General features: G+C 39.8%; 2 protein-coding genes across 2 annotated transcripts; both read left to right on the forward strand.

Moving 5' to 3' along the window:
- The first annotated feature begins 533 nt into the window (after positions 1-533).
- On the forward strand, positions 534-15,855 carry LOC148423120 (coagulation factor V-like). Its single transcript, XM_088415507.1, has 25 exons — positions 534-782; positions 3,882-3,964; positions 4,216-4,338; positions 6,475-6,687; positions 6,745-6,903; positions 7,449-7,670; positions 7,754-7,919; positions 8,215-8,392; positions 8,450-8,546; positions 8,614-8,819; positions 9,523-9,670; positions 9,736-9,948; positions 10,021-11,611; positions 11,684-11,852; positions 11,941-12,177; positions 12,454-12,667; positions 12,769-12,948; positions 13,015-13,131; positions 13,220-13,291; positions 13,376-13,461; positions 13,536-13,691; positions 14,778-14,922; positions 15,003-15,154; positions 15,229-15,411; positions 15,480-15,855. Exons 1-25 carry the CDS (start codon positions 607-609, stop codon positions 15,624-15,626), a joined length of 5,433 nt encoding a protein of 1,810 aa, XP_088271633.1. The 5' UTR covers positions 534-606; the 3' UTR covers positions 15,627-15,855.
- A 1,352-nt stretch (positions 15,856-17,207) lies between these two features.
- On the forward strand, positions 17,208-22,024 carry LOC148423121 (regulator of cell cycle RGCC-like). Its single transcript, XM_088416167.1, has 5 exons — positions 17,208-17,432; positions 17,498-17,674; positions 19,846-19,962; positions 20,762-20,824; positions 21,410-22,024. Exons 1-5 carry the CDS (start codon positions 17,405-17,407, stop codon positions 21,415-21,417), a joined length of 393 nt encoding a protein of 130 aa, XP_088272293.1. The 5' UTR covers positions 17,208-17,404; the 3' UTR covers positions 21,418-22,024.
- Positions 22,025-22,621: the final 597 nt, after the last annotated feature.

Genomic DNA, 22,621 nt, shown 5'->3' on the forward strand with positions numbered 1-22,621 from the left:
TTCCATAAGTTGGAACCTCCAACAACATTTGCTTGCTGGTGGCAAACAACCAACCAACCAAACAAACAAAACAACAACATATAAGCCACACTGGACTATAAGACGCAGGGCTCAAATCATGAGGAAAAAGTCACGGCTTATAGTCCGAAAAATACAATATATTAACTCTCTACTGTTGACAATGGCTAAATAAATAAAGAAGGATTGTTTTCCCAATTCATTTCGGAAATGAGAATAAACGTCCACTCCTAAAATTCGTTTTTTTACGAATTATTAGGCGGTAAAAAAAAAATGTAAGTAATTGTTAGGATATATGTACAAATGTAAAGTATAGGAGTCACTGCAGTGCACACAAATCTTCAATTGAAGAAGAGACTAAACATACATATGTAGTTCATTGCCCTGGTGTGTCTGTGTGTGTGCGTGTGTGTGTGCGTGTATTCGTGTGTGTGTATGTGTGTGCGTGTGTGCAGTGGGGAGTGATAAAACCCCTGGTGGACTCTTGTGTCATACACTAACACACATATACACACACTCACACACGGGACACAGTTTGGATAATTTTGGAACGGAACAGACACACTTTTGAGAGGATCACAATCAGACATGAGGCTTGATATCCGGACGGGAGATGCAAGTGTCCTTCCCATTCTCTTGCTAGGTCTTCTTGCCTCCTCCTCTGTCCACGTGGGAGCCAACCAGCAGGGTCAAGCCAGAAAAAGACATCACTATATAGCTGCTGTGGAAATAAACTGGAACTACAATGGCAATGACACGAGCAGGTAGGTGTGCTAACAACTGTTTCTAAGTCATCATTACATTTTTTCACTATTATATTGGAAGATACAAAGCAAAGCACATACTTTTCCATGATGTTGGTTGACAATTATTGACATCAGATAAAAATAGTGTCCCTGTCATAAAAACTTTAACCGTATTAAATTACTGAAAGTTTAAAAGTACATTAACCACAACTATGGAAGTGAAAAATTAAATACATGAACTAAAAATAAAGTAGAACTATTTATCATCTGATAGACATGGGACGAAGGTTACTGCAGAGTGACACTTTCACCTCAAATCTATTTTACAGACATTTATTTTGAACCTTCTGTTCTATGGTCATTATCACACTTGATCAAACATGGTAAAAATCACAATATACACTTGAAATTCCAATGCATTACTAAAGAAATCTAGGAAAAAGTCAAATTTCCAAAGCGTCCTTTTCTGTGCCTCTAAAGCGTGTGTTTGTGACTTTGAAGCGAATGCCGACGGAAATTCTAATTCTACACAAAATTTGCTTCAAAATGGTGTATAATACACGGTGGTAGCTCAAAAATGGATGATATTACAGTTGTTTGTAAGTTGCCATGTTGAAATCCCTAGTTTTGGGAAAAAACGTGTTTAAAGTTTTGCCAAATTCATCTTTCAAATATGTCCATAGCAAGCAGTACCTTAGGAAATAGATATTTACCTGAAACTTTTTAAATGTTTTGAATGAATTCCAGAGAGTAAATTCCAATAGCAGATAAATACATCATTGGAGATTTGAACACTTCAAAATCTGGGGGAAATCTGACATCTCAGACCATCTCAGTAAAAATGTTTTTTTGTTGTCAACCCCAAAATAAATTTCCCATTATGCTTACACTCAATTCCTGGCACATCATCTGTCAAAGTCTGCTTGGTTTGTATTTGCGACGTGTAAGTGTTCTTTTTTTAAATATCAAATCTGGAAATTGATGGGTATTGTGTAGAATATTTTTTTTTTGTCAATCGAAACTGCCATTTTGTGTAACCTCATTGTAACAAGAACCTTTTATCATGGATGTCATATCCCGTATAATAAAGCATATGGCCATATAAAGTAAAGTACATTTTGATTTTTTTTTCTCAATATCATATATGACACATCAACATTGTGGGGATTACAAGTGCCTCAAATACTGTATGCACCGCTTTTATTCTTGGGCAGGGAAACTGGCTTTGAATGTCAATGGTGATAATCTTTTCACTTTCAAGTTTCATCTTTTCACATCTCATATTTGATTTATATTTCATCCCAAATTGCTGACAGACCACCAAATGACGAGAACATTTTAAAAACGGTGGACCAAGAGTCCAAGACAAACGGAAGAGTAGATTTTGTCCGTCATTTTAATCCATTTTTGTCATCGTTATCACCCGTGTCAACTGTCAGTGTTGGTAAGGGTTTGTCACCTCACCTAGTTTAATTTTCCAAATTTTGGAGCAATGTTTAAACTGCCATATACTTCGGCGCATGGAAGTGTAAACACATTCTAAATAGCAGCAAGTATAGATGCATGCACCCAAGAATGACTTGCTGAGTGCTAGAGCATCAGTATGTAGTTGCTACTGCCAAGAGAGAAAGTGTGCTTCATGTATTTCACTGAGCGACACTTTTTCCTGAATGAAGGTATCCGGCTAAGATGTGTGGGTGTGAATGTTTGTGCTTCATTTCAGTCATTATTTCATGAACTGAAATGCACAATCGTCCACGTTTGAGTTGTTTTGCTTTTTACTTGCAGTGTTTGTGACAGAAGATACTGTGTGTATGTCACATTTGAAATCATCCACGTTTCTTTTCAATTCACGTTACCATTTTTGATATAGATAAGTGTGCCTGAATCACAATGGTTTGCGGTTGCTCCTTAGTGGACATGATTACTAATTGCAGTCTAGTGAACAAAATGAAGGTGCTGTATAATGTGGATGTTTCTGAGCGGACATGATTGTCTATTCCATTCTAGGACTAAGGCACTGCTCATTTATATTTTGCAAAGCCCCCCTTGGGACAGAGAAAACCTTTTGTGCCCCCCACCCCCTAATTTGTTGCGCCGACTATAAATAAGAATATTACCTATAAAAATGGTATCAGTATTCAGAAAACTGTATCCATTTTAACATTAACAAAAGAAAAAAGCAAAATAAATCAACTTTCAAAAACGTAACAATATATTTGCTGTGAGTATACAGCTTACAAGTTAGTCTAAAACAGAAATAAGAAAACAAGTACATCAAAGGGGCTGCAAAGAAAAAAAGGTGCAATTGTACTTCACATAGAAAAAACATAGACTTTTCCCCTGGTCATCGACGTACGTAATAGTCCTTCACTATTTGTGAAGGACTAGGCTATGGAAACACACTCAAGGTGTTGTGGTGTGTGTGATTAGATTATTTTGATTTATGCATGTCTACTTAATATGAATGATTGACGTTCAGACTGTAATGTTTTGTTTTGGTTTTTTTGCTTTTTGTTTAATGCCAAACTGTAGAGAGTACTGTTTCATAGTCCTTCTGCAGAGATCTTTTTTCTTGTTGTTGTTTTAGTAATATGACAGAGGTTTAATTTTTGGAGGAGGAGCAATTATGATGGGAGTGAGCAACGAACAAAGTCTTAGTGAAAGCTACAAATCTAATGAAAAATTGACAAAATATTTAAAGAACTAATCCTGGTCCTCTTTTCATTATTGTCCTTCCTTTCGATACTCACTGAAGTCTCAAAAATTTTCCATCATAATGATGCTTGATATTTTGAGAAACCGTAATCCCCAGAGAACTCTTGTCAATCTCCAATTTGAACGTTCCACTGCATTTTCAATTATCTGTCCTTATACAGTATATACAAAACAGAATGTTTAATCATCATCAACTTTTTAAAGTTCGCTTAAGGTCTACTGTCGTATAGGCTCCTGCAATGATGACTATGTAAGTGATGAAAACAATACACTCTGTCCTGGTTAGATTTCATTGTGCGATGTTGTCTGTGGCTGATTCCGTATCTTCTGTTGATACCAGATGTGGGGACAGTATGACTTTTTCCCACTGAGTTTTTTTTGGTTTGTACTATTCCTCAGGTTCAATCCCACGTACAAGAAAGTGGTTTTCCGGGAGTATGAGAAAGACTTTGCACGGCCGAAGGTTCACGACCCCTCATTAGGTAACACATATAAACATTCCTGAACGCTATTATTATTGATTTCACCACATCACAAAATCCTAAATTTAAAGTGAAATTTCTTCCTGTGATGCCCAGTGGATGATTTTTTTCATGAATTAAATGCAGCCCTCTGAGGTCTCTGATAGGAAAGCGTCTCAGGAGACATCACTGAGCCAGCAATTATATTGCAGGAAAAATGAATAGGATGGGATTAATATGAACTTTCTCATTAAATATTTCCATGCCTGCAGGTTTGCTTGGACCCACGCTGAGAGCCGAGCAGGGCGAGATCCTTGTGGTTACTTTCCGAAATATGGCGTCAGAGCCGCACAATCTCCACCCACACGGCATTGCTTACGGGAAGAACTCTGAGGGTGAGTTTCTGTTGAAACAAATGTGGTGGACCACTATGACGGACGGGATTGCGCTTGCTTGCATGTGTGTTTGTGTCTCTGCTGCTCATGATGTTAAGTCATAGTTCCAAAAAGCATGCAAAGTTGATCAGCACAACAAACAAAGTTGTTTGTCTTGTTTTAAAATATTAACCTGTGGCAAATGATCAGACAAGGCAGTACTGAAGTCCAACATGAGGCAGCCTGAGCAAACACGCAAAACTGGGGAGCCACTGGGAAGGAAATTAAACCTAATGTCAGCTCACCGAGCGAAGCATTCATGTGAAACATTCCAAGGAGATGACATGTGAAACCTGAGATATAATTGGTTCAAATTTTACGGTCAGTAGAGTGCTAAAACAAACCAAAGCAGGGGCAGGTAAATAACGTAAAAATAACGTATTTTTCTGACGCACTGCGATTTACAATTTGTACCAAACACACTGCCCAAAGTCAGCTGGGATAGGCACCAGCAAGCTTGCGACCCTTGTGAGAATAAGCGACTACAGATAATGGGTGGATGGATGATTTTCAATTCAAAATTGCTGTATAACCATTCAATTAAATGGTATTCCTGCTTTAACCCATAGTTTTGCAAAGAATTATCATACATTATCATAATTATCAAGTCTGCTTTGCAAGACAGGATAACAAAAGGAGACAGTGTGGCTATATTTCTATTCATTAAGTTTTGATTTGTAAGGAACATGCCTTTTTTCGCAAAAACAGCATTTGGACAACTGCTTCTCTTTGAAGCTAGCATTAAACTGTATAACTTCTATAGTATAAAATAAAATAAAACAAAAATAAAATGCATCTGTTTGATAAAAGAAATAAAAATAGAGAATAGAATAGAATATAGAAAATTGGATTCACAAATCTCTCCTTTGGATTTGAGGCTCTGCTTCTGCATTTGTGGATGTGGATATCCAAATTAAGATGATGTCACGCCAAGCTACCAGGCAAAGACAGTCGATCTGCGAGTCATTCGCCTCAAACACAAACTGAACGCCAAACAGAAGCTTTCAATAGCTTATCAGTCTTCAATTTTAAGAATAAAGCATGTTCATTTTAGTTAAAGCGCAAATGACACTTTTGTGGGTCATTTGTGGCCATTTAGGGCCAATTTTTGGAAAATCATGTAATTTTGGGAAGATTCGAGAAAGCTTCTGCCAGCAGAAAACAAGCACTTGCTGAAGATTTGGAAAAATCCATTCCTCTCGACTGCACACAAGGACGCAGAAGTTAAATTCCATCAAGAAAGAAAGATTAATTAACTATAAATAAATAAATATAAGATTTTTATATTAGTTATTGCTTACTTCTTTGTCATTGTGGTTACGTGGCTGTTAAACTCTGAAAAAACATTGTGATGGACCATTTTATAATTTATACGAATGATTTTTAAACAATATATGAATTTGGAGGCACAGGTCATTAGCTTGCAAGCTATGGTCAAAAGCCTGTCAGGCTAAATTCATTCATAATTTCACCCTAACCCTAATTAATGAATACATTGGACTTTCACGTTGCAAACTAAAAGCCGTAGATGTATGGGGTAATGTTACTGTCAAAAAGACATCTGCGTGCATGACTAATGGCGGTGCGGATCACTCGCATTTGTGTCTCACGTGGTCATTGTGGTGATACAAAGGCGAGTTGGATTCAAAATACTTTGCAATCGCAAGTCTTCAATTCAGAACCTCAACACAATTTAAAATCGTACTCGTACGAAAACAATTCAAACTCAACACAATTTAGAGTCATACTCATACGAATTGTTAAACACGCATACGTCTTTTTGACAGCAATATTACTCTAAAGCAATGTGTTGCCAGCATACAATTGTACATGAGAGAATATTCCTAAAACACAAATAAACAAAAACATCAATGCTCCTTAGTTTGAACTCTAAATATCTTGTATATTTAGTATATTCTGTTCAAAATACTTTGAAAAAGATTTCCAAATCATTGTACATTGCTTGTCCCAACTTGAATGAAATACCAGTAGCTCTTTGTCGGTCGATGCTTCTGAGAGTGTTTAGTCCAGAACAAAAGGTTTTGCTTGCCCAAAATTGGTGAGACGTGGAGGAGTAACACCAATGTGATATTGCAGGAGCACAGTACTTTGACAACACATCTCAAAAAGAAAAGGAGGATGACGTGGTGAAACCGGGCAGCGAGCATGTATATTACTGGGAGGTGACAGCTGAAGTCTCACCCAAGCCCGATGACCCCACTTGCCTCACCTACTCGTACATCTCCCACATGAACTTGGCGGAGGACCTCAACTCCGGCCTCGTTGGCGCTTTACTCATCTGCAAGAATGGTGAGAACAGTCAAATTTTGAAGGAAAAGTACACAAAGGACGACTTCTTTGTTGCAGGGACCTTGGAGGATTCAGGGATGCAAGCTGACGTCAAACGAGAGCTGGTTCTACTTTTTGGAGTCTTTGACGAGCGAGAAAGCATTTATAAACCAAAGGACCATTCCTTAAATCATGTTCACTACACAATTAATGGCTACACTAAGGGATCCTTACCTGGTAAGATATACCAGTTCTAAATCCACCATAAAATAGTTATTGTGTTGCTACAAACAGGTTCACACTACTAAATGTCCAAGATCATTTTTTTGATGGGGGTAACCATAAGTGTATGATATTCAATCAGAGTGCATTACATGTACTGCAGTAAATAGAGTGGAAAAACTCAAATCCAACACAATACAAATTGTCAAAGTGTCAAAACAATATTTTGTGTAGGATTTGGTGAACAATGACTTTGTTAACCTCTGGTAGAGAAACTTCTATTACTTTCAAAAATGGCTAAATTAGTCATCTTTATGTAAAAAAAAAATCTATTTGTCAAAATTCTAACTTCTTCCCTTAACTCTTAGTACTGTATTCGAATCTGCAGCAGGTAAATAAAACAATAGATGGACTCCGAGACTGTACTTTGGAAATCCTCTTCTGTAGGTGTTTACTAAAAAAGAGTCGATTAATCTTTTGAGACACGTTTCCTGAAATCTTTGATTTCCAAATTGTTTGAGATTGTAAACACCATCAGCATGAAACCATTTGTTCTGCAGGTTTGAGTGTTTGCGCTTATTCCTCTGTGAACCTTTACCTGCTGGCCATGAGCTCCAAGCCTGAGCTGTTCTCGGTACACATCACGGGGCAGGTGCTGCAACACATGCGCCACAAGGTGTCATCCCTGGGCCTCATCAGTGGTTTCTCCACCACTGCCAGCATGGTGCCTGTCCACATAGGTCGCTGGATGCTATCCTCGCACGTGCTCAGGCACATTGAAGGTCAATATGACAATTAGCATTGTTTTTTTGTTTTTTTTTTGTTTCTTTTTGTGATGTCGGCTTGACAAACAAACATATTGCAGAGGGCATGCATGCGTTCTTGGATGTGAAGACGTGTGAGGGCATCAAAGCACCACAACGGAGGATGACCTTCGAGCAAAGACGTGAAAGCAGAGAGTGGAAGTATTACATCGCTGCTGAGGAGGTCGTCTGGGACTACGCACCAAATATGCCCGAACACATCGATGAGTACGTAGGGCACCAGCACTACAAAAACAACATAGTATTGTCCAATTCAAGATTGAACTGAAAAAAACTGAATTCAAACCAAACCTGATGTTTTTGAGCATCAGTTTAGAAGATAAAAAAGTAACAAAAAAGATAAACACTTGAGGACTGTCCCTTTAGCTTTGTCTTCTTTGTGACAATTATTCTTGAAAATAGACTTTATTGAAGAAAACGACTACTGAATATACTACAATTTGTTTAAAGTGGATTCATATTTAAGTGTCAACCTCTTTGATCTCCTAATATTTTTATGTAGGGACTACAAGTTCCAGTACCTGCAACAGTCTTCAACCCGCATCGGCAGAAAGTACAAGAAGGTGGTGTACACGCTGTACAATGAATCCTTCACAGAACGAATAGAAAACAAGCAAAGGAAAAGCGAGCTTGGAATCTTGGGTCCCGTAATAAGAGCCCAAGTCAGAGACGTCATCAAGGTAGGACAACAAAGACCTTAACTCAACTGGGAGCTCACTAAAGTCTTCCTTTGACAGGTAGTATTCAAAAACATGGCCTCCAGGCCGTACAGCATCTATCCACATGGACTGACGATCGCGAAGTCAGAGGAAGGCGTGAACTACCCTACAGGAGGTGATTACACAGTTAAAGTGAGATGTTTATGAGACGATTGCAATTCAAAGTTGCTCATGTTTACCAGGAAACAAGACGCATGCTGTTCAGCCGGGCGAGACGCACACGTACATTTGGCGAGTGGCCGAGGAGGACGGACCTTTGAAAGGAGACTCGAGGTGTCTTACTCGCATGTATCACAGTGCCGTGGACACGCCACGTGACATAGCCTCAGGTCTAATAGGACCCCTCCTCATCTGCAAGAGTCAGTCACTCAATGTCAGGAATGTACAGGTAAACTCTCTGTCAAATCCAGGTTTTTCACAACTTATCTTGTTTTTGAGAATTTGTTCTTTGCATTTAACCCATCTCCTGAACGCAAAAACAAAAAACAGTAGCTACTGGGTACTGAATCCAGCATCACTGTCATGAAGTGCATGGAGGCAATGAGATAACATTAAAATTCCACACAGAATTCCCCAAATTATGGTGTTAAGAGTGGTCAATCCTTGAGTCTGAGCAGAGAAGGTTTTACAGGCAGGAAGCAATTTTCCACCATGCTCCAGAAAAGGGGTATCATCACATTACTAAACCCAGTGTTATACAGTAGCTAAATTCATTACAGTGCATTAATTTGTCAACAGAGAATTTGGAAAGGTTCATTTTATTTCCAGCTACTTCCATTCACTAGGTGCACATATAACATAATTAATTGGATTCATGATCGTTTCATTGTTGGTTTGTTCCTTTATTTGTTTGTCTCATATTTGTATTTAAATTTTGCAATGTGTTTATGTGTCCAATCAACCAATGAATCTGGATTTGGTCTCCTGGCTCAAAGCTGGTTAAATGCAAAGAAAAATCCAAGATCAGTATTTACTGTTTCAAACCATTCTTCCAAACCCAAATGCACTGTGCTGCTCCATTAAAGTGTAGCTCTACTCAGACTTGTCAAATTCGAAAAATGAAGTGTTGGCAAAAATTTGGTGTCTTATAGGTCAAATCAGATAAGGAGCAACAAGCCATGTTTGCTGTGTTTGATGAAAACAAGAGTTGGTACCTGGATGACAACATTCGACAGTTCTGTGATCGGTCCAGAGTGAACAAGGCAGATCCCAAGTTTTACAAGTCCAATGTCATGCACAGTACGTCAAGTGTAGGCTTAGCGGATGCGTTCGATGTTAGGTGATTCACACTGATTTTCCAACAGCTATTAACGGCTATGTGTATGAGAGTGGGCCACTGTTGGGCTTCTGCAACGGGGAAGTGGCAACATGGCACGTGTCCAGCGTTGGCGCACAGGACTACATCCAGACAGCAACAGTCTACGGCCACACATTTGAACTGAATAACCGAATGGAAGACATCCTCAGCCTCTACCCCATGACAGGCGATACTATTACAATGAGGATGGAAAACATTGGTTTGTTAAATAATTACTATAAGTTTGTAGGAAAATATACACTAAATATATACTTATTCTTTTTCCTACCAGGTGTTTGGCTCCTGGCTTCATTGAATTCCCATGAGACAACCAAAGGAATGCGCTTGAAGTTCCAGGATGTTGAATGCTTCCGCGACCACCACTATGAGTACAGTGATTATGACGAGCCGGGAAAAATGGAGTTTGATTTGTGGAAGCCCCCAACCAGGAAGGAAATCCCAAATAAGGAGGAGGAAATTAACAAACCAAGAGAGCCTAACCCAAGTACAACGGTAACTGATTACGACACAGAAAAGTTTGCCGCTGAGTTAGGCCTTAGGTCAGTGAAGAATCGAGTACCAGTGGAGAGTGTGGAGAAGATTGATTTGTCTTTTCTTGACTATGATGCCGTTGATGTCCCAGGTGGAAAATTGACAATTAGGACAAAAAACTCAATATACGATACTACAGGCGCGCCACAAGATGAAGGCCTAAATAAGAATGCTTCTAGGTTATCTTCAGGGCTTGAAAATAAAAAGGCTTCCAAGACGGATAAAACAATACTTTGTAACGCAACAGCTTCATTAATGTCTCAGAACATATCAACTAAAGTCATCAATGGAACAGAAACAACACTTGTAAAGTCAGCATTAGAAGTTGAAAACTTGAATAAATCTTTAACAAATGACAATCTGACCTCTTTGTGCTTGGAGGAAAAATCCAAAGAAAAACTCACACAAGGAGATGTAGTTCCATTCTCTGACACAAGCAACATAACCAGCTTGGAAAGCCAGAACAGGACTGTAATGGATACTGCCCACAAAGTTAATGTAACTAGTGTCTTCAAGTATGGACGTCTGATGGATTCAACAAAATCCAAGTTAGCAAACAGTGCCAACTCTGTTCTTGAGCACTCAAACTACACATCTCCCTTGAACAAGACTCAGATCTTGGGTATTTCGCAGCCCATCGGTGGTCTCCCCTTGAATGATTTAAATGATTCACAAAGCATTGAGGAAGTGTTCATATTCCTCAACAAAAACCACACAGAGGGGATTAAAACCACCTCTGTGAGGACAGGCAGTGAAAACTGGACTTATGAGGGAACTCATAAGAAGGTACCAATTGAGATCCCAGACCATATGATGAAATACATGAAGGGAATCCTGACACCTAAAAAGACAACAAAGATCAAAAAGGTGAACTTCCGACAGCGGCCACAGAGGGGTCAAGGTATGAAAACGAGGAAGAGGAAAGAATACAAGCCGGAGGTCACAAGCGGTTTACCCCTCACTCCTCGTGGATTCAACCCCGATGTGACCCCAAGGGGATCACGCCCGGGTTCAACACAGGTCATCGTAGATGAAGAGGAGCTAATTAACATGCCTGTAGTGATAGGCGTGCCGCGGCCAGATTTCAGCGATTATGAGTTTTATATTCCGGGAGATGATCCTGACCATTTAGCTTTGGATAAGGAAGACTTAAAGGCAGATGAATATGAGTATGTGAACTACAAAGACCCTTACAGCAGTCATCAAGACATCAAGAACTTCAATATAGAAGAGATGGCTAAATACTACTTAAAGCACTCTGGGACAAATTTCAAGATGTACTTCATCGCTGCAGAGGAGGTCGAGTGGGATTACGCCGGCAATGGACAGAGGTACTAAACTCAGAATTAGTAGCACATCTTCAATAAAAATCAAATGCTCAAAATCAAATTCTATTGCAACAGACGGCAGGACAGATCACACCAAAGCACTCGGAACACGAAGTTCAAGAAGGTGGTATTCCGGGGTTACACAGACGGGCTCTTCAGAACTCCTGAAATCCGAGGCGAGAAGGAAGAGCATCTTGGTATCCTGGGGCCCATCATCAAGGCCGAATATGGACAAAGCATCATGGTAAACTAAATGCTATGTGGTTGTGCTTGTGATGTTTTGCATCCATTACAGCTGTTTATGTTTTCATGTATGATTATTCGGCCTGTAGGTGGTTTTCAAAAACAAAGCCAAACGTCCGTTCTCGCTACATCCAAACGGGGTTACCTATACCAAGTGGACAGAAGGTCTCTCCTATGAGGACAGCTCCAAGCCCTGGTACAGAGATGATAATGAGGTTCCACCCAATGGCAACTTCACATATATTTGGAAGGTCCCCCGAAAGCCAGCACATAGGCCAGATGAGCCTCACTGTCAGACTTGGACCTATTATTCTGGCGTTAATCCCGTGAGTACCTCATAGCATGTGTTGCTCCTGGAGGAAGGGGAAAATGATAGTGAAGGGTAAATTTTATTCCCACAGAGCGATTTTAGGTGTGGATGTAAATTGTGAATTATTGCATGTTTTCGATGCCAGTGAATGGTGACTAATGCAAAGTATTTCACCAACAATCATCTTGTACCTAAGGCAGATTACACATTGTTGAAACTGTAGAGGTAGAATGGATGGATGGATGGATGGATGGATGGATGGATGGATGTTAAAAAATGTATTTTTCCCTAGGAAAAAGACATCCACTCTGGCTTGATTGGACCTTTGTTAGTGTGTCCAGAGGGTACTTTTGATAATGTGACTAACACAAGGGAGTTTGCGCTGCTCTTCATGACATTTGATGAGTCTCAGAGTTGGTACTATGAGGAGAACCTTGAGATCATGCAGCGGAAAAGACGAAGAGGAGCTTTAGAACCTATCCTGAAAGAGAACCTCCAATTTCACTGTAATTGCAAATCCGTCAATCAATTAATCAAATCCTCCGAATAGTATACAGTAAATTCAATGAATATTTCATGAAAATGTCTATGTATTATGTTTCTACAGCCATCAATGGTATCACATACAGCCTTAAGGGCCTGAGGATGTATACAAACCAGCTTGTCCATTGGCACCTGATTAACATGGGCTCTCCAAAAGATTTCCAGAGTATCCACTTCCATGGCCAGACATTCCTCCACAGGACGACCACCAGCAACAGACACGCAGTATATCCGCTGCTTCCTGGTACACAACATTTTTCTACTGAAGTATCTTGAATCAGACAAGTGGAATGATTACTGCTATGTTCAGGAAGTTTTGTTACCCTGGAAATGAATGCATCCAAGCCTGGCCTTTGGCAGCTGGAGACAGAAATTGGCTTCAACCAGCAGCGAGGGATGCAGACCCTTTTCCTAGTCCTCGATAGCGGTACTAACTACTCAGTAAGCTCAACCTCATCCAGTACACTGAATGTTGTTGGTCGATTGTGACATGGTTCTTTCACGTGTTCTCCAAGATTGTTCCCACCCCCTGGGCTTACAATCGGGCAGTGTGAAAGATGAGCAGATCACGGCCAACAACACTCGAGGTACTCACATCGACCGCTGATCTACAGCAGTCTTTTGGATTTACAGCAAAAATGGGATCTCACACGATATTTTTAACCTGAAAGGATATTGGGAGCCACATCTTGCCAGATTGGACAATAAAGGCAAATACAATGCTTGGAGCACAGACCAAAGTAACAGTTTTATTCAGGTAAGCCCAAAGGGACCCGGTCCATGCGATTGTAGATACCATCTGCTGCTTGGTTATGTTTTGCTGGGGTATAGGTGGACTTTCAGCGTCCCGTGGTGATCAGCAAGGTGGCCACACAAGGAGCCAAGCAGCTTTTCCAATCCCAATTTGTCACAAATTACTCAATATCCTACAGCAATGACCGCAGAAGATGGATCATCTACAAGGGAGACAGCAAATTCCCAATAAAGGTTGGAAGGATTGCAAATGATACCCATGGGGGGTACTCCCGAATTTTTGTAAGGTGCTATTGTTGGTATCCCAGAAACCAGTGATGCAAGTACAGCTCAGCACCAAAATATAATAAATTAATATTTCCGCTTTTGTAGTGAAATTACCAAACAATGTTTAGTTATATCACAGTTTAGTAAACACTATACGAATGAAAATACACATGTGGTTTGTGTGTTACTAATGTGTGTAGATTTGTCCAACAGCAGTGAGAGACAGGGTCTTACTCTCTCAGCATGCTTAGTACTTAGTGCTTCTCCGTTTTTTTTTGTTTTTTTTTTTTTGCTTGTTGGGCCATGTTAAAGTGCCATGACACATATGGAGAATGCACTGCCTCTCAAGACAATTTATTATGGTAAAGTAGCCACACATTGTGGAAAAAGCCATCCAATGCCTCAAAATAGATTTTAGGATATCAAGTAATGTATTAAATGAACTGCCTTGGTATGCTTTTATTTTGAAGTTCCTCCAGGAAGCAAGGTTGTGCTAATGGTCGACTACTTGATAATCTTTAACTCCTATCTTAAGCAGCATTCAATATAAACAGCGTGGTATTCTTTTTTTTCTCGATTGGCATTGTTTTTTTCGGATGAGCTTTTTTCCATGTAGTGCGATGTCATGCGGGTGACCAACAATAGCTAGGTGGGCCACCAGTCAAGCGCGATTGGCTCAATGAGTACCCTTGCTCAAAAGTATATGGCAGTTAAAACATTCCTCAGAAGTTTGGATGATTTAACTTGATGGGGTGATAACCCATTCTGGTGATGGTGACAGACATGACTGTACAGTGATGGATTAGAATGAAGACTGAAATGTATTGTTACATCAGGCTTTTTAAAGTGCTTTCAAATGCAGCCATAATTTATATTTTAAGAACCCCAGGCACAACAAGTTTTAGTCATTGTTTCAGCTCAGGTCTTGAGTCATCACTCACTTTTTCTGCCACCCAGCAGTAGCCTGGTGCATTTTTTTTTTATCAAACATTTTTAAACTGCAATTCTAGAAGAAAAGAGTGGTGTCACATCTTAACATTGCTGTATCACTAGGTGTTTCCTGGGAACCAAGAACCCTATGTGACAAAAACAAACACCTTTTCCCCACCGCTGATTGCACGGTTCATTCGTCTTCATCCCGTGCATTGGTACAACATGGCTACGGTGCGCATGGAATATTACGGATGTGAACTTGATGGTAAGATTTTCAGACATACTATTTGACATGTTTTGGGGTAAGGTAAATGTGACTTTTGTGGGATGCTACTCATTGATCAGGCTGTTCAGTTCCCCTTGGTATGGAGAACGGACTGATCGAAGACCGGCGCATCACGGCAAGTTCCGTGAACTCCAATTGGTACTTTGGACCCTGGAGTCCCTTTTTTGCCCGCCTTAACAAACAAGGAGCCGTCAATGCATGGCAAGCAAAAGTAAGGGGCATCCAAAATTCAATGACCCCCAAGAACCTCAAATAGTAACACCTGTTCTATTTCTGTTCATGCAGCACAAAGACATGAAACAGTGGCTTGAGGTGGAGCTCCCCAATGTTATGAAAATAACAGGTATTGTCACTCAAGGAGCCAAGTCTCTGGGGAAAGAGATGTACGTCACTACGTACACGCTAAAGTATAGTGACAATGGAATACACTGGCAGGACTACACCGAAGATGATGACCGACCTGCAAAGGTATTTCGTCTCAACGTGGTGGACAAAAGCTCTACAGAAGTCTAATCTACTTTTTTCCCCAAACAAAGATCTTCTTTGGGAACACTGACAACAACGAACATGTCAAGAATTTCATCTACCCTCCCATTTTTTCTCGCTTCATCCGAATCATCCCTAGAACCTGGATGGGCTCCATCACACTGCGGGTAGAGCTGTTGGGCTGCAACTTCGAATGACATCAACCAATCCTCAGTCACAGGACACCGCCTAATAAGTCCAAAGATTCTCCAATGACAAATAAAGTCTCAATTTTGATGATCAAAATATGTAGCCCCCTAATAGTTTATTATAGTGACCAAAACATTAACAGCTCTTTGAATGATGCAGTGTAATTTTACACCACAGCAAACTCCATCTGCAAAAATGTTATCAAATAAATGTCAACATTTGAATAAGAGAGCAAAATGTGAAAGCCTGAGTACACACCCAACCCTGACTTTCCGTGAGCCCTTTTTTGTTGGTGTAATTTTGAGCACTTCAGCATTTAAGAAGGCAAGTCCCATGCAACTGCAAACAGATGGCGCATTTATTCACTTGTTGGCGGTGTAGTGTGAAGCACCAGAGGTGTGAAAGCCTGAGCATGAAGGTTTAAGATTTGAGAGAAAAATGAACCTCACTTGGACTGCAAAGAAGCATTTGGCCACCTCGAATCCCTTCTTGGTAGAAATGTAAAAAGCCATCCAGGTTTTGTGGAGAAGTTAGATTTCTATTGTTACAAGGTCAGGGTCAAGGAGTGAAACACTCTTTTACTCGAAAATCTTTCTTGAAAGCTTACATGTAAGTCATTTGGTTGTTTGTGTGGTATTCAACACAATAATATTGGTCTTAGTGTAAAATTGCGGTTCTGTGTATAGTTGACAAGCTCTTCAAGGTGAGTTTGCTCCAGGTATACGTTGATGAGAGGCCAGGTTCTTGAATCTGCGGTACTACAAACTACCAGCAGATGTCGTGCTAACGTCACACTATCAGGCTTGTAGTTAGCAGGCGCCTGAATTCCACAAGGCAGAAACCCGAGGAGAAACAAGCGTACATCCAAATTTGTATTCATCATTCAAGTTTCATGTTTATATTATGCGTGTGGCATGACAGACATGGGAGACTCTTACGTGTGTTAGAATTGATAGACATGCGTATGTATGGGAATGGACAGGCATTGCATGAATGAATGAATGAGTTTATACAAGAGTTACCGTAATTGCGTGTGTGCGTGTACAGTGTGTATATATATATATATATATATATATATATATATATATATATATATATATATATATATATATATATATATATATATATATATATATATATATATATAAGGTCCATCTCGTAATCATTAATGACGAAAAACGTCTAAACACTGTGATTTCAATCAATCTATAAAAGCTGACATAGTTTTGTCGACAATGAAGAGTGATTTATATTTTGGGATAAAAAATAACTACAACGATTTGGGGAAAAAACATGAAATACGGCACATTCTATTGTCTATTGTGGGTCACAAAAACATGAAGATGGGCTGAATCTGTTAAACAAACCTTATGTTTGACTCCTATCCTGTTAAGAACCGGAATTGTGCACAACTATAGCAAATGATTTCATTATTCTTATCAGCCTGGTTTTATTTATTATTGTTACTGACCCGTGGTCTTAAAATCTGCACAGCGACAAGTTGATAAGTATAAATACATCTGGCAGCATCACTCGGTGTGACACACCACTTGTTTACTAACACTTTTTTTCATGTAGAAGACGTCAGCATAATATACTTGAGCCGTGTGTGGCACACGCGCGCACACTTGACCCCGCCCATCCCCTGCAATACTCTTCAAAAGCAGGAGCGCGCACTTTACTCCGACGAGTGCAAGAACTTTGAGTCCGAGTACGGCAAAGCTGCGCGGGATATAAACAGAGGCGCGTAACACAGCCCAAGCTTCTGGATATTACCAAGGGAACCATGAAGTCTCCAAAACTAACGCGCAAAGGTACATTAGCCCAGTTCTCCCTGGTCCTTTTCAACTTTACTTTAACCTTTTCTTCCAACGTGCAGCCAAGCTGGTGGTGGACGTGAACGACCTGGACGACGTGCTATGCGAGTTCGACGCCGTGATCGAGGACTTCACGTCCCCGATGGAGAAGCGTCACTTTCGCTACGATGAGCACCTGCGCACGGTCAAGAGGCGGAGCAGCGCCAGCGTCAGCGACAGCGGCATCAGCGACACCGAGAGTGAGTTCAAAACCAACTGCTGTGCTTTCCACTTACGGCAACGGTCAAAAGTTGGCAAACACTTTTAAATTCATTTGGTGCCAAAGAGTTCCAAGAAATTCAAGCTTAATGCGCGTAGCTGTGAACTCATGAAGCATCATCCGCATCAGTGAGATGGCTGACAAATACAACTACTTCGAAGTATTTTAACTATTCAAAAATTCTGTTTTGATTATAAGGATTAGGATGTCTTGCCTCTTGCCTAAAGACAGCGAGGATAGTCATCAGCTCAGGTGTTACTTAAAGCAGGGGTTCTCAAACCTTTTGCAGTCAGGGACCCCTTTAGGAAAGTAAATTTTCCAAGGAACCTCATTGCAAATGCAGAAACAAAACAAACAAACAAAAAACCTTAAGCCAAACATAAGTGCCCTTTTCATTCCCCAACAGATTCAATTTGACAACGGATATATTTTTTACTGTTCAGCTATACTGAAGTTTAGAAAGTAAATTTGCAAATCACATGCCTCCTTATAAGCAATTGGGACAATTTCTTTAGTTATTTATTTATTTAGTCAAAACCAGTGATATAAAATAAAATGTCGCTTTATCTTTGCTGGATTCATCGCCTCGTTAGCAAGCAATTTTAGACACAAAACACATTTTGAAAAATTTCAAAATTGTTACGTTCTAAAAAAAAAAAAAGAAACGGTTTGAATTGATTACTTTAATAAAGAGTCACGAATCGTTCCACAATTTAATCTAAAATCAAATGAAATTAACACAATATATATATTTTTTATCAATACCACAAATTATACCACGGACCCTACCCCGAGAACCACTGTTCTAAATGAAAATAGTTCGTTTCAAAATGAGTGCATGAGTGCATGATTGACAAACTCTATAAGTACTAAATAAGAACTCAGACGAGCGTTACACAACATTTGCATGGACAGGAAACTTACGGTAATTGCCGGAGGGGGTCTCAATTTTTCAACAGTCCCACTGGGGATCCACATTGGACCACAAAGTTATGAACCAGATGTATGGCAAGAATACCATTCTAACTATGGGCATAACTGCTTTAAGTGTGTTCAAAGTTTAATGCGTGTATATATAAGATCCACTATTCTAACCCATTGACAAAAGACTCAAAGAAAAAAAAGAAAACTGCTCAACAGCAAACCAACATAAAGTGAAATAACTCAGTCTGGGCCTTTTGTGTGTGTGTGTGCGTGTGTGTGTGTGTGTGTGGGGGGGGGGGGGGGGGCACAAAAATCAATTTACTCAATTTGTATATCATTGAGGTACTATGTTTGCCCTGCATATAATTGTCCTGCATATTATTAGAAAGAAATACTGTCATCTAGTAGTGAATGTTGATATTACAACTGAAATCTAGGTTGACCCTTTACCCTGGCATACTTGTGATTATGTACACAAAGACTCACAAATTTGCTGAGTTTTTTTATTTCTTCAACACATTTTAATATTTTCGTCTCGAGTTTGTCTCTCCTTTTTCTGCATATATGTGTGTTTGTGTTCGTCTGAGTGTGTTTTGGGAGAGGCACGCTCATTGTGGTCAAGTGTTAACGTGCCCATCCCTGAAGTAGTCTAAGAATCATAGTCATAGACTTTTTGCGTCACACACAAATGTCTTTCTATGAACATACTCACATAATTTAAAGACGTATTTATGAAGAAGTTCTGGTGGACATTTACCCAAAGACGTGGGGAGTGAGCGTGGTTGGATTCCTGTTCTGCCTGATGTTTTTTCACGTGGTTTTGTGGTGACGTTATCCCTTAGCATCAAAGAGTCAGCTTTGCGCTTTCTGGTGGTATGAGAGAAAAACTAGATGCATGACTCCAGGCCATTAAAGATACCTTCGAGGGTTAAAAAAAAGTTTTTTTCTTCTTTTTTGTTAAGCATGCCTAAAACTGGTCACACTCTTTTTTTGGAGCACAATGACATGTTACTATTGTACTCCAACATCCCAGCACGGTCTGAAAATGTGATCTACTTCTTCAGTTTTGATGAAATTATTGTGTATAAGCGTTTGAGGGCTCAAATGCTTTTGAGGTTTTTATTTGTTTGCAGAAATTGTGTTGGGCCACATCAAAGACTCTGGGAAGCTAAATATAGCTGGAGTTGGCCCAATTAGTTTTCAGGAAATGTATTTGTGTCATCTTAGGTGCTGACTCGCTCAACAGAAACAGCTTCAGCCTGAGCGACGAGAGGCTCCACTCACCCACGGTGATGTCCCCAATGAGCACCACTTCATCCTCACCTTCACTGATGTCGCCAAAACGTGAGTGTGCTTTCATGTGTCCATATTGAATTAAGGTCTCATGGTTATTCTGAAATTCAAGGATTCAACAATGTTTTTATCATCAATACCCTCCATCCGGCAAATGAAAATGAATCAAAAGCTTTCTCTCTCGGCTATACGGTATTGGTGGAATCTTCACGACAGCCTAAATGGAGCGCTCCAACCAACGCTGCTAGCTCCCAGCTACGTTGTGCCAGACACAGCAATAATGGAGCTTGAAGCACTGGGAAACATTGGCAACACATATGTTGTATGTCAATGTCAGCATAATTCAGTCGTTTGTTAAAGCTCTGAAAGTGGCGTTGATTGGGAGTTAAGCAAATGTTGCAGTAGAAAGATTTGTCACGCTGTTATGCCTCGCCAAAATGCAGGGAACATTTTTAAAATAAAAGCGTTGTCACCATACATTCTTTGGTAAACTAAGGTTTATTTTTAAGTTGACCTTCTGCATTCCTTTGGTGTTTTACTGTCACGGAGAGCATTAACAACCTTTGCTGCAGTTGGCTTGACATTTTTTCCTGATGTGCACGTACACTATTAAGCCGGTATCCAACGTAACCAAAGCACTCAAATTACCCGAGGGTTTGTCATATTACCTTATTTCGGTAGATTTAAACCCATCAGCAGTATGATAGTAGCATTTTTACAGCTGAAAAATATACATAGACTAGAGAATTACGTCACATAAAAACAAGGCTAACTTTTGCTTCCCAGTTTACTGGAATATACAAGTTTAAAAAAAATGACCCAATGCAAACCATCTGTGTTTTCTTGGTAGCCAAACTGGGCGACACCAAAGAACTGGAGGACTTTATCGCCGACCTGGACAAGACATTGGAAAGTAAGCACCAATGCAATCCAGCTGTCCCTGCGTGACGACTTTGTTACCACGCTTGAACGTTAGCAATGCTAATATGCTGCTATCCATTAAGGTGTAAAGTCTATTTTGGTTGATCTAGCATAACTAGATCTAGTTTGTGTTTTTAAAACAATTGTATGAAGGCAAAACAATGTGATTTTATATGATTGCTGTGTGAAAAGAGGCTTTGAGGAGCAGCGTAGCATAAAGTGTGACATGACAGGCTAGCTTGGAAGCTATAGCCGGGCAGCTTTCAATCGTTTTACCGCAGGCTTGTGAATGTCACAACTTGCATTTGTGCATGAGGAATGTGCGCCCTACAAGCTAAGGAGGCGGCAAGAGGGAGTTGTCTATGTTTGCCTTGCTCAATGTTGCTCTTTCATAGCGCCTGCTGGACTTTGGACGACCGGGGCGCTAAGGGCAGGCAGGCGGCCAGGCCCTCGTTAGTGTGGGTGGGTAGCGTATGTTTACTGGGGCCACGGGTGTTTACGAGGGCAGCGCCAGTAAAATGACGTTTTTAGAAGAAGCCGGGTCGAATCAGGTCTGTCTTTTCCTGTCTGGTCTCAGGCATGTGACATGGGCGGCTCGCGGCCATCTTGGATCATAGCCATGGAAGACAGACGGAGAAGGAGTCTGGACCCCCCCCCCGTCAATAAACCCGCTGCCAAGCTGCACCTGCCCCCCACGCTCCCAACAGGATTCAGTTGCTCGATGGCTCCAGGTTGTCTTGCAGTCGAGTCGGCGCTCGGATTGCTCCACGTCACCTGCCGAGTGGCACTCAAAGGACTCATTCGAACTAGCATTGCAGTTGGAACACTTGCCGGTCATGTGATTAGAAACATTTAGAAGTTGGGGGGACTGGATATTTTATCCACACTGGAATGTTATTATTATCGTAACATTATTATTGTTTTTGTTGCATATTTCAGTTCACTCCCTCTGAAAAACTATAACGGGACAGGGCTTTTTTGTGAAAAAGGAATATATTTGTAATTTTATAAAGCTTCATATTGTGAATTTATTGCTCACTATTGTGAAATATATTTTTGTACAGCATGTAAATAATTAATATTAAATGGTCTAATTAAGTTGGTTAAAAGAAAGTTTTAAAAACTGGAAGCATATGTATTTAATACATCTAATACCTGCCAGAGATTTTATTAAAAGATGATTCTTTTGATACCTTGTTGCCATTACTTTTTTTGTAAGATACAAATATGACACTATAAGAACAAACACACTCAAAACATTTTCAAATATGTTCAAACATTTTCACATACTATACGTTTGAAACTACTTGCACACAACAAATTTGTGGGCTAAAGGCTAAAACCTTTGCTTTTGTTCCCATACCACATGGTGTTGACAAGCATACCCCATAGTATTTGATTTTATTATTTTATAGAACCTGTAAGAAGCACATTTCAAAATTTTAAAACAAGTAAAATAAATTGTCAGCATATCTTGCAGTTCAATGAGGTTTATATGTTCAAAAGGAAGTAGGAAGAAGTATAAAACTCACTTAGTCAGACTCCTATTTCCCATTTACTCGGATCTTGTTAATATTGATATTGTTTCAAATCACACAGGACAACACAAGTCACACTCCTCTTATTAGATGTCAGTATTACTGTAATATCAATAAAATCAATGTCATTAATACCGTGTATATACTTTACAGTCGTATTCCTATATAAATATATACTGTACCACAGTATTTATAGATATACATACATCCACACACATATACAAATATACATGTTTCTTATTTTTTACATG

The sequence above is a fragment of the Hippichthys cyanospilos genome, chromosome 5 (assembly GCF_059441005.1).
Source record: "Hippichthys cyanospilos isolate Australia breed blue-spotted pipefish chromosome 5, RoL_Hcya_1.0, whole genome shotgun sequence".
Lineage (NCBI taxonomy): Eukaryota > Metazoa > Chordata > Actinopteri > Syngnathiformes > Syngnathidae > Hippichthys > Hippichthys cyanospilos.